The following is a 13,249-nucleotide window of genomic DNA, read 5'->3' as shown; positions in this document are numbered from 1 at the left end:
GGGTATTCGGAGGGCAACCTCTGCGTAGTGAAGAAAGTTCTAGAAATCCTGAAATACATACAACTAATTGGATAAAAATATTAGTAATTACCAATGATATATACAACAATGATATCTGTTGCTGGTTGATCCACAAACTACGCAAAAAAATGTTTCGAATTTCGAATTAAAATGTTGGATGACCATTGACCCCTACACATAATGTTGCATAACTTTAGACATACTTAACTTATCTTATACTGATCTGGAGCTACATCATGTCTTATACTCCAGTTGCATTTGAAGCTGCAGTTAAAATTCTGCCGGCTTTGTTGTCACACTGAGTTCACATCTCCCAATAACCCCCTTCTGGTTCAGTGTCTGTACAGAGCGTTCTTTAGTGATTTTCATCAAGGTAGGAATAATAGACAGCGGGGGCAAATACTATTTTCAAATAGGATAAAACTATACTGGACCAGACTGGCAGAATGGTCCACTGGATAGGTCATCACCGGATGTTATGACACATAATGCAATGTACGGAGCCGGAGGCAGTTGGCTCTGTACATAGCATAGCGACCAGGCTGCAGGACTGCAGGTCTTCTCCAATTCACTTGTATAGGAGCAGAGCTGCAATACTGCAGCTCGGCCGCTATTCCAAGACCGGAGTCAACTGCTTCCGGCATGTACGTCTGGTGCACGGAGGCACCGTACTAGCTGATCTGTGCAGGGTCCGGGTGTCAGACCTCCACAGATCATGTACTGATGACCTATCCAGTGGATAGGTCATCAGTTGTCAGAAGGTGGAAAACCCCTTTAATTACACAATAATGTTAAAAGGTGGAGCTAAAGTGTATAATTGGGCTTGTCTGGCTTACAAAACCCAAGTTCAAACACCCTATTAGGGCATTCTTAGTTAATAGAGGGAAGACCCACACCCAGAACCTCCATCCATTAGCCAGAGTGGAGAGCAGCTACCAAGAGTGTTTCATTCTGGAGGACCCAATATACCTGCGTATTACATTGATTTCAATGGGCACTATGTAATGCTTCATTTTCCCTGTGGTGGCGCTGCAGGGGAATTTGCTGCCAGGTTCTCCTGCAGATTACAACTGATCGTTAATCCTGCCATCAGTTGTGATCTGCTTAATTTCAGGGGATCCAAAAAACTGGACAACCCCTTTAAATTAGTTAATCTCCTAGGTCAATTCTTTCTACCTCCATTCAATATGATCCCAAATCCATTGTAAAAATAAATAAAAATATTTTAATTGTGTATTTAAAAAAATAAATAAACACAAATATTGATTTCGGTCTTGCACTTACGGATGAGTGGATGGATCCATTGCACCAGCGGCTGACATAACCTATGTCCAACTGGTACAGCTGCATAGGGGTCCAGTAGGTGAAAGTGCCCGGTAGGCAAATGGGCCCACTTTCTCCCTACAGTCCTCAAGATTGCATGTAAGAGACTGAGCTTGACTGGTGGGCTATTTCCAAGACTTAAGGGGGTGCTGTGAGTCATAAGGGGGTGCTTTATGCTGAAGTATTTAATAAGAAGGGGCCCATTGTTGCATAGGGACCCTTTGCTGTTTGTTTCCGCCCCTGCATTGCTTGTGGGCACACTATGGACCCGTACAGTTTTGAGTTCCTAGATTCTGCTCTGATCCTCATTTACAATTTACTGAAGCCGAAAGCTTGTACATTTTACAGCGATGAACACAAAATGTGATTTTCTTTTTTCTTTTTGCATACCCAAAAGACAAGCAGCTCGAAAAAACCACCCTGAGTTACAACATCATTAAATGACTAATGAACATGTAGCACAGTGCATCTAGATTTTCACAAATCATTTTAATGTCTGAGAGAAAGGCAAAAACACCTTGCGCAATTAAATGTGAAATAAAAAAAAAAGAGGCGCGACATGAGACTCTGCTGGAGAGAATTATTTACCCTGAGCAAAGCAATAGAATGAGGAATGCCAGCCATGATTAATGATTTTCCTGCACAAAATTTGAAAAGCCAAGTTTCTTCAACTAGAAGTTTGATCTGGACTGTAAGTTTGAAAATCTGCAGGGAAATCGAGCCAGGAAGCCAGGAAAGGGCAGTAGTTCAATAACGTCTATGCCTATGATGAGAAATATATCCGAGTCATAAATTTGAGCTGCCACCTACATCTAATATTGAAGGTCACGACGTGAAAAAAAAACCACATGGCACAAAAACATATTTCCAGTTCAGAGATGCATGGCACACATATAAAAAAAAATCTTAAAGGACATTTGCCCAACTACAGTTATTGTTTGTCACATTGCTCACTCAACCAGTGCAGCTAATATAATACCCATGCTCAGTGGCATAACGTGAGATGCCTGGGCACCGATGACCATCTGTAACAGGGCTCTGTAACTATCACATGTCTTTAATTGTACTGGCTTCCTGATATGGGGCTGAGGGACCTTGTGAGCCCCCTTCAGTTGCAGTTGTGCTACTGCAACCTCTCTACGACCTATGGTTACGCCCCTGCCCATGCTAGCCCAGCCCACGAGGATTTATTTAAAAAAAAAGTGGAACACAAAAAGAGAGGTTGTCACTTCCCTTTGTCGACTTCTCTTCCCGAATCAGCAAATTGCTTTATTATCCTGGATCTTGGACCTGGATTGTTTTAATACAATCTACGGAAATTTTTAAAAAAAACGTGACAGCTGCTCTAGGTGTAACTTTGTGCTACTTTACTTCCAATTCTCGATTTTTCTTCTCAATTTGTAAAATTGAATCCAAATTGCATTGAAGCCAGAAAAATGGTATTCAATTTTTTGTATTTTTTTTAACTTTAGGATGGTAACTTGAGAACACAGCCGATCAAATCACAGATAGAGTACTCTCAGAACATTTTTTTCTTATTATATATACCACGGTAGGATAGGTAAAAAAAAATTAAAAAAAGTAGTGGATCGCTGAGAAATATGTTCAGGTAAAGTTTATGTGGTGATTTTAGAAAAATTGCTTAATTAAAAATGTTGGTTTTGATTACTATGACAAATTAGTGTCCAAATCTGGCGGAAAAAAATCTGCCACTAATTTTGACACAAATTAAAATTTGCTGCGCATTTGAAAATCCACAGCACGCCGTGACTTTTGCACAAATAGTTTCCACCATATATTGATGGGGTTTTCAAAGCGGCATCCACAAGCATTGTTGCAGATTTTTGGGTCGGATTTCTTCCCGAAAAAGGGGCGAAAATTTCCAGTACAATACATGTAGATTGGGTTCTGTATTCCCTATCCGCATATAGTTGAAAAAAAAAATCAGTGCCCAGTTCAGGGCGTGCTGCTTCGTTTCTGATCGGCTTTTCTCGGCTTTACCCCTAGCGGTGTACGGGCTCGATAGAAAGTCTATGAGTCTGTACACCACTCGCTCGACTATCCGGAGAAAGCCAATCATAAATGCAGCGGTACATCACTCACCCGAGCTCTTCTGCCGCTTCATTTTATTGATCAGTGGGGGTCCCAGTGCTCGGACCGCCACCGATCAAAACTTCTGACATGTCACTATGGCATGTCAAATGTGTTTAAAAGTTTAGATACCCAGGAACCCGCTAGGCAAAACTGATACACTCAGTCCCATTTATCAAAACTAAGAGAAAAACGGGCCCAAAGCAACCAATCAGAACACAGCTTTAATTTCTTAAACTACCCTAGAAAAATTGGTTGTTATTGGCAGGAAGGCTGGTTGTCCTATACAGCCTGGAATAATGAGAGCTAGAATCTAATTGGATGTTATGTATTAAACCAAAACCTTTCTTTATATTGTTTTTACGTTGGTTTAGTAACATTTTTGTGTCTTTTTGTTTTATTCTAGTGTCTTTATGGCTGCTATGTTCATTCGTCTATCATCCCAACGTTCCACAGAAGGTGTTACTGGCTTCTACAGGTAAGGACCCTCGGATAATCTTTATCTTCTATAACCATCCATGAGTCTGGAGCCGTTTTGGAGGCTTGGTTGGCATTTTAATCTGACCTATTATTGAAGATGCAGGTTTGGTCATTGTAGTCTTGGTATATACTAGTTTGTCTTTGTAGAAAGTTATATAATAATTATATTGATTTTGCGGTGATATGGTTTGTTTTTGGATTATTTGAATAAATGGTAATATCTTGACGTGATAGTGGTGTTTTGGGTGAAATTTTTGGATTTTTTTTTTTAATAAATAATTGTCTTTTGGCCATTGTGACATTAAGTGAGTCTATAATGTACCTGGAAACTTGTGATGTCATTGTGACGGCTTCAGCGTTCTTAATGATGTCATAGCCTCTGATGACATCAATAATCATGCAACCTATCACATGACTACCATCTAGATGGGCTCATCGACTTGTCAGTATGGTTTGGAATGTAGTTTTGCTCTTTGTTATCAGTATTGTATATTTCCCGTCCATCTCACGCACTTTTAAAATGTATTATCTGCTATATTGAATTAGAAAATTTGTTTTGCTTTGTTTTTTCCATTTTTTTTACACATAATTTGTCACTATAAAGAGTAATGAGCCCTCTAAAATTACAAAATGACTAATAAGTATAATCACAATATTTTGTTAATGCACAAATAAAACAAATATATTAATATGTTGTAACGTTCATTCATTTGTATGCGGTATATCGTACTTACATGTCGATGTATCATTAAACACATCTTTTAATAGTAAAGTGATAGTAAATAATGAGCTGCATCTATAGTACACGCCATATAGTATAAAACCTGCGCAAACGAAAAAAAGTTCCTGCCTTTTATCTTTTTATCAGAAATGCTTTCCTGTTTTGTATAATAATTATCGATACTTAGGCAATGAATGAGCTATAGATAAGATATTGGTAGTTGAGATGAGCACATTTTCCAAAATTTATTTCTGGTCTGATTTGGTCCAATCAGCCGTCCAAAACGGTCCGAATAAATTCACCGCTAATCGCAAGTACTCCGATTGCCCTGAAAACTTGTGTTTGACTCTCTATGGTCTTCTAGGACTGTATCCAACCTCTTTCTAACCCTTTAACACCAGAGCAGCATTAGTAATGTCAAAGTGACAGCAATATATATGTATAGAGGGAGGGGAAACTGTATACCAGGCATTATGGGGAAGCCCAAGATACATGGATAGATAAAAAGGAGAGAAAGAAAGACAGAGATAGGTAGAGACAGTATGATGATAGATAGATGATAGATAGATGATAGATAGATAGATAGATAGATAGATAGATAGATAGATAGATAGATAGATAGATAGATAGATAGATAGATAGATAGATAGATAGATAGATAGATAGATAGATAGATAGATAGATAGATATGAGATAGATAGATAGATAGATAGATAGATAGATAGATAGATAGATAGATAGATAGATAGATAGATAGATAGATAGATATGAGAGAGAGAGATAGATAGATAGATAGATAGATAGATAGATAGATAGATAGATAGATAGATAGATAGATAGATAGATAGATAGATAGATAGATAGATATGAGATAGATAGATAGATAGATAGATAGATAGATAGATAGATAGATAGATAGATAGATAGATAGATAGATAGATATGAGATAGATAGATAGATAGATAGATAGATAGATAGATAGATAGATAGATAGATAGATAGATAGATAGATAGATAGATAGATAGATAGATAGATAGATAGATAGATATAGATATGAGATAGATAGATAGATAGATAGATAGATAGATAGATAGATAGATAGATAGATAGATAGATAGATAGATAGATAGATAGATAGATAGATATGAGATAGATAGATAGATAGATAGATAGATAGATAGATAGATAGATAGATAGATAGATAGATAGATAGATAGATAGATAGATATGAGATAGATAGATAGATAGATAGATAGATAGATAGATAGATAGATAGATAGATAGATAGATAGATAGATAGATAGATAGATAGATAGATAGATAGAATATTTGTATTATGATCTGATTTTCTTACAATATATTTTATATTACGTCATGTGATGGTCTTCTTCTCTATTTGTATAAAGTGCAGACACAAAACTAAGAATCCATTTGACTCCGTTACAAATCGTCGGTATAACTTTGTCACCATAATTTGTCAGACTTTTGTGCGCTGTGCGGTATCGGAGTCATCTCCACACCCCGGTGCGAGCAGCTTGGAAACAAATGCACTCAAACTTAATGGAAAATGGAAAATCACAAAAGAGCGAGTTAATGGCCACAACCAGTATTATTGTTCCTAATCCCGCAAGGTACTGAGCAATGTGAAATATTGGACAAGCTGAAGTCAGAGCGGAGCAGTCGTCCCGCAGCAGCACCGGCTGAGACTTCCATAGAAATCCTGGAGCGACTGCCTCTGAACACAATAACACATTACATAGGACTGCTTCAACGCTCTGTAACAAAGGATTGCCATTAGAGGTGCCACATTATTTTGTGTTGTGTTTCCTTTTATATAGTTCATCCTCACTAAGCTGCTTGTTCTTAAGTTATACAAATGTAGCAGAGGTGAATTTGTACTTTAATTGTTTAGAGTTTCTTAATTTGAGCTTAGTTATTACATACACTGGCAGTCCTATGTAAAACTACATATGAGGTTTACTAAATGACAAACTCGTAACTGCTAAAAAGACAATCGCAGATCTACATATATCTATACAAGGTCCAATGCTTCCAATGGAAAACTTTGCATACCGCTCAGTGCACGTTATTTTTCTGTGATGCCTGGCTGCAGCAATGCATGGCGGATGCCAAAATAACACTCATTGCGCCCTTAGGACACATTTGGCATGTATGCCGAGACATATCCGCTGAATGTACACTGCAAACACGGTGCGTATAGACCCTTACGGAAGCATTTTTCTAGAAGCATAACTTCCTCAAGGATGCAGCATAAGGGTAAGTTCACACGTGGTGTAAACACTGCGTATTTTCCACAACAGATTTAGTTGCGGAAGATCCGCAGCATAATGCTGTAGCGGCAGAGTGGATGAGATTTGAAGAAATCTCAGCCACACGCTGCGTTAATGATGAGCGGAAAAAACGCTCAGAAACTGACCTGCGGTGCGGTTTTTTAACCCACAGCATGTCAATTGTATTTATGTAAACGCCGCTTTGTTGTTGCGGGTTTTCCCCATTGACTTCAATGGGCAGGTAAAAACCGCAAGAAAAAGCAGATGTTGCGATTTTTGAAGCTGAGATTCCGCCGCAAAAAAACGCAACTCAGAAAAAAATAAAATCTTATACTTACCCAGAATTGTGTGCTTCTTCATCCAGGCCGGCCTCCTGGCATGACGTTTTTATCCCATGTGACCACTGCAGCCAATCACAAGTAAATGTCATCCCAGGAGGCCGGGCCGGGGTAAGTACGTGTTTTTTGTTTTGTTGTCGTTTTCCACAGTCGCCATTGTTAGAGTGACCATCATCATCATCATCATCCTTGAGTTCCTTTTCTCTATAACTGAATTTGTCCAGGATTCATTCAAATTCCCAGAAATGACCAATTGGGAGAGATTTCACACACAATGTTTATAGGTTCATGCTTTCACTTAACACACATTAACCAATCAGATGATGCCAAGTATACAATGTGTACATCCAAAATTCTATAGATGGTAAAAAGTTTCTTCCTAGTTTAACCTCTTCACACACATCTGGTATTCATTGGTTCGGAATGCCTGATGACGTCATCTTTATCCTGTGCATTCAAATGATGGGGAAGAGAATCTTAAAACATATCTCAATGAATATAATGCAGTCATTTTACATCGACAAAACTGCACCACAATTTGGTGCGGTTTTTCGGCCGGAATTTCCTGCGGCTACACCTCTACGCTTCGTATCCGCCCTGTGTGCACGTAGCCTAAAGAAGCGGACGAGGTACCGGTGGCATATGGACTCTGTGTTGTCATATAGAGTCCACGCAGACGGCTTTTTCCAACTTCCAGCCATAATGAGCACATACTGCATTACCTCTGGCTACCAGAGTGTGGCACTGTGGTGAGCTTGGTGCTAAAAACCCGATTGACTATCATTGAGTTCCGCTGGCACAATAAAGTCGCCATGGGTTCAGCAACTAATCCGCAACCAAGCAGTTCAGCTTACTTCACACTACGAGTGTTTCAAGAAGAAGGAACGTGATCTAAGGCCCTGGATCAGTGCTGGAGGAGGACAGCGATAATACATTTACTTCTGCAAGCTGCAAGAGCGCGCTTGTTTATTGAGATAACTTTCATGTGCGCCCCGGGGGGCTGAGTGGCAGTCGGCTCAACAGAGACACATAACTGATGTTAAACAACGCGCCGGCTTCACAAAACAACGCTTTCATCTCGCCGACATTTTTTTTTTCCCCCTCCTCATCTAGGGGTCCAACCAGCAGTTCCATCATTTAAGCAGCGTACTTACTAATGTTTCCGTGTTTGGCTTTTTATTACCCTGAAGAAATATTCGGCAAAAGCGTTTTTCATAAGTACAGAGAAAAAAATGGCAACATTTAGAATCCGCCAGGCTGGAAGCATTATATCATTAAAGCCAGTAACACAAATTAGAATTAGTTTGTACTCTTATGTTTGAGTTTGTTAAATAATTCAGATCAATATTCGGAGTAAAATATGAACGCAGGGGAGCACCAGTCGGATTAATTCTGGGTCGGTCGCACTGTTTCCTGCCTGTGTGACAATTAAGACTTTAGTCCGCAGGATAAATCAGTGATACGTATAGATTTTTCTTGTTTAAAGACACAATGTATATTTTAACGAAACAAAACAGATGTAGCAGAGCTGAGTTTGTTATTTGGTTAAACGTGCTGTGTTATATGTGGTCTTAAAGAGGACAGCGGATAACGTACTACATGATTTTATAACGGACAAATGATGCACCACCAAAAAGTGCAAAGGCTAAATTCAGCTCTGCTACACTACATCTAAATATTAGAGCTTGTTTCTGCAAGATTAAAGGGTTTGCCTCATGAGAAACAACCCCATTCAGAATGTGACCCCCTCGGGCGATCAGCTGATCACACCAGGTGCTGCTCCTGGCACCCCGCAGCCAGCCAGGCATTTCCCCTGCAGCGGCCACTACAGGTGAAATGTAGTATTACATGTGGAGTACCAAGGGTGGCTCTTGTTACCCAAAACGGAAGATGCTCATTTAGAGTGGCCCTCCAATCCAGCTCATAGTGATGGGTCCTAAGCAGGTTACCCCCCCCCCCCTTTATGATGTCCATATGCCACAATAGGACATATAGACAGGGGGTTTTCTTCATGAGACAGCCCCTGTAACGGTTCAGTTGACTGCTTGTAGTTTTTTAAGCATTCTATTCTGTATATATTTTCCAAAGCCTTCCAGTAAATCTTATGCCCCAGTGATAAGCCGGCCATACACATTAGACACCTATCAGATGAACACGGTTTCGGCTCACAGTTATCTCTAGGGTCTCCCCTATAAACATGCATGCCCGATTCTGCCAAGCACTCATGTTTATTTTAATGAGAAAAGGGACAAGAGGGGAGACATTATGGATTATTTACCAAGGTAAGAAAGTTTCCAATATGCTCTTTAAAACATGCCGGACTGTACCCCAGTGGCAAATGTCGGAGAACAGTCCCCCCGACTAAACTTGCCAAGGGGCCAATGCTTTGTAAAAGGATTATAGCTGGCCATTTACAGTATATTAGATCAAAGTCGGTTGAACCCCCGCCCCATACACGTCTTGTTGGTCAATCCTGCTGAAATTGGGGGTTCAACCGACTTTGATCTAATATACTGTAAATGGCCAGCTATAATCCTTTTACAAAGCATTGGCCCCTTGGCAAGTTTAGTACCATCTTTGTGGTCCTTATAGGACTTCATGGATGAGAACAGCGGTGTTGTATGTAACATGCGAAAAGCAGATTTCCAAAGCCAAGAGAAGGACCTGAACATCACTCAGTAGCAAGAACATAAATGAGCAATGACCATCTAGTGTAGTTTGTAGGGTTCATGGAGAGCAGGTCATGGGCACCATATTACGAAACCCATACAACACTGATCGGTTGTGCACGGACAGGGGGCAGGAGTCCTAAAACTGTTGTGAATCCCTAGTAGTCAAATTACCATTGTTCTATGAGATCAATTCTAAATCTTCGACCACTGTAGGCCCCCTGTATACTAGTGATTTGGGACCCCAAATTTCATGATCCAATTTTTAACCCATCATTACTATACCTCTCTAAAGTTCCAACACCCAAAGGACGACCAGTTGCTCTGGGATCCAACGAGTCAATGTCACGTCCTTCTTGGACCCCCTGGTTGAGTCTTCTATTGGTTTGGGATTTCACACTGGTAGATCTCAAGGGGGACCTATCGTTTGGAGACCTCATGTGTCATTGTTTAGGAACTCCAATGGTGACGCCAGTATATCCAAAGTGGGGGTCAAGAAAATATATGGTAGAGCGCCACTTTTTCTGTTGAAACTTCAAATCTCCATAGTGGACTCAAATATTATTTCAAGTACAAATATTCCCAACCTATCATTAAGCGTAAGAGTCCATTGATCCCTACTGTCTATTCAATTCAACATCCCATATCTGAAAATTAAGCTCCATCTTGTATCTTTTTCATTTCCTTAAGAAGGTTTTTTTGCATTAAACACAATAGCACCTCTATATTCCCTTTTCTGTTGACCACTAGGGGCGCTGTTTTATTGCAATACAAGCCTATACATATATTATATGTCTTATAATTTTATATATATATATATATATATATATATATATATATATATATATATATATATATGTGGTAAAATGAGGTTCTCTCTGCAGAATAAGGAAATTATTTATGTAAAATCTAAATTCTACGATGCCATATAAAGTTCTGCATCCCATTAAATCGATATCAAAGCATTCAGCTATGAGGCTCAAAACATAAAACTGGCTGAACATTATACACATCAACGTCCCTCTGTTGTAAATCACATGGCATATGCACAATAGTTTGTCCCAGGAGATACCATCAGTTCCCGCTGTGTTATTCTGCGGGGGTGGATTCATCAGTGTCGAAAATAAGTTGTTCCTCTATAAATCAGCCCTTCGAGCAACACAACCCAAAGTGATATGATCTCACAAGTGAGATAATAACTCTATTTGATGAATAACCTTTTGCTGCATAGGTGATAACGACTTCCCATAGATGCAGTTAAAGTAGTTGGTTATGACAGAGAGGAATCTGGGAAAAAAAAGTACACCTGGGAGATGTACTGCTTGGTCTTTAAGGACCACAATATTGTACCCTCCCTCTCTGTATTGGCACTGAACGCTAAATCATGTACTAATATTACTTAATGTTTGTCCATCAACATAAAATGTTCAGTACATTTGCAAATATTATGTTTTTGCACAAATTTGGTTTTCTTCTCCATTCATGGCTAAAGCTAAATTTTGAATTCAGCTGATTTCCTGTTATCAGAGAGCAGTGCGTTGTGGAAGATCAAAAGACTGTTACACAGTTAGAGCAAAGCTGTGAGCTCCTATATTTGCAATGGGGTGGAGCTAAATGCAACCAGCAGAAATGTAAAAGCAGCTTTAGGTGTGAATGGAGAAGGAATTCAAAATCAGTACAAAATCAGTACATGTAGATCTAAACTAAAGTATTGTTAAAGAGGACCTGTCACCTTTTCTGTTTTAGTAATATTAATAGTAATAATTATAAAGCATCTTTTTCTTAGTTCCTCTGTTATTCCTCCTAGAAATTTGTGAATAAATTAACTGCTGGGTTTTCCCAGTTGGGGGTATGTCCTTACACCAAGTGAGACTGTGTAAGGACACGTCCCTTTGACAAGAGGAATGGTAACATCCAGTTGTCAATAATATTAGAGGAACGGCTCCAAGCAGAGTTCTAAGAAAATATGCTTCAGGATTGTAATTTCATGGGGAATATAGGTATTTACTAAAATCAAAATGTCAGGAGAGATAACAGTTCCTCTTTAAAAAACAGACTGTACAAACCCTTAGCACAATATATCCCAGACGATGAGTTGATCAGTTGTTATCTCTAATGAAGCCAAAGCCAAGTCCATTATAAATGGGTCCTCCAGAGGGAGAGACACTCTTTGTTTATAGGGGAGTTCTGAACAGATCATTCCCCTCTATTACATCCATATGCCCAAATAGAGCATAAACCAGACAATCCCTTTAAGAACCACTGTATTCTCCATAACATACACCTTTAAGTTACCAATCTAAAAACCCTAACAGATCTGGGGATATGAGTTAATTTGAAGAGGGTTGCCTAAGAATCTTTTTGGATACCATATAGATAGACTTGAGAATGTTTTTGTACACCATATAGATAGGCTTGAGAATGTTTTTGGATAACATATAGATAGGCTTTAGAATTGTTTTGGAAACCATATAGATAGGCTTGAGAATGTTTTTGGATAACATATAGATAGGCTTTAGAATTGTTTTGGAAACCATATAGATAGGCTTGAGAATGTTTTTGGAAACCATATAGATAGGCTTGAGAATCTTTTTGGATACCATATAGATAGGCTTCAGAATCTTTTGGAAACCATATAGATAGGCTTGAGATTTTTTTTGGGATAACATATAGATAGGCTTGAGAATCTTTTTGGAAACCATATAGATAGAGTTGTCAATGTACAACATTTTGTCTGCATTATTTGCGCTTTTTCCACTAATGTCCTTATTTACCACAGCTATTAGAGATAGAAAGGTGCAAGATGATTACAATATGCGTCACTATTATCTACCTACAGGATTGCATTGGTCAAAGACAGTAATAGACGGCCAGAGACAAGAAGGTATTTCACGGACAGTAAGGGTATGTTCACACAGCTTATTTTCGGCCGTTTTTCGGGCCGTAAATGGTCCAAAAAACGGCCGAAAAGTCGGAAGCAGAACGCCTCCAAACATCTGCCCATTGATTTCAATGGGAAAACGGTGTTCTGTTCCGACGGGTCGTTTTTTTATGAGGCCGTTTTGAAAACGGCCACGTAACAAAACAGCCGCGAAAAAGAACTGCATGTCACTTTTAGGGCCGTTTTTGGAGCCGTTTTTCATTGACTGTAGAAAAACAGCTCCAAAAACGGGCGTGAAATGGCTTAAAAAACGTCTGAAAATCAGCTCTGTATTTTGAGATGTTTTTTATTTTGCGTGTGCACATAGCCTTATTGTCTTAAGAAACCTGATTGTACTCAAAACCCTATGAGAAAAGATTTTGTTTTCATTGCA

General features: G+C 39.0%; 1 protein-coding gene across 7 annotated transcripts in view; it reads left to right on the top strand.

Annotated features, from left to right (window-relative positions):
* The window catches only part of CAMTA1 (calmodulin binding transcription activator 1), a 1,213,376-nt gene that overhangs the window by 710,913 nt on the left and 489,214 nt on the right, over nt 1–13,249 (top strand). For all 7 annotated transcript variants that reach the window (XM_075839423.1, XM_075839422.1, XM_075839421.1 and 4 more), the window contains exon 5: nt 3,842–3,913. In XM_075839423.1, coding sequence (XP_075695538.1) covers nt 3,842–3,913 — 72 coding nt within the window. The remainder of the gene's footprint in view (nt 1–3,841; nt 3,914–13,249) is intronic.

This window comes from Rhinoderma darwinii, chromosome 10 (genome assembly GCF_050947455.1).
Source record: "Rhinoderma darwinii isolate aRhiDar2 chromosome 10, aRhiDar2.hap1, whole genome shotgun sequence".
NCBI classification, from domain to species: Eukaryota; Metazoa; Chordata; class Amphibia; order Anura; family Rhinodermatidae; genus Rhinoderma; species Rhinoderma darwinii.
Note: the sequence above shows the minus strand (reverse complement) of the source record. Positions and strands in the feature narration are given on the sequence as shown.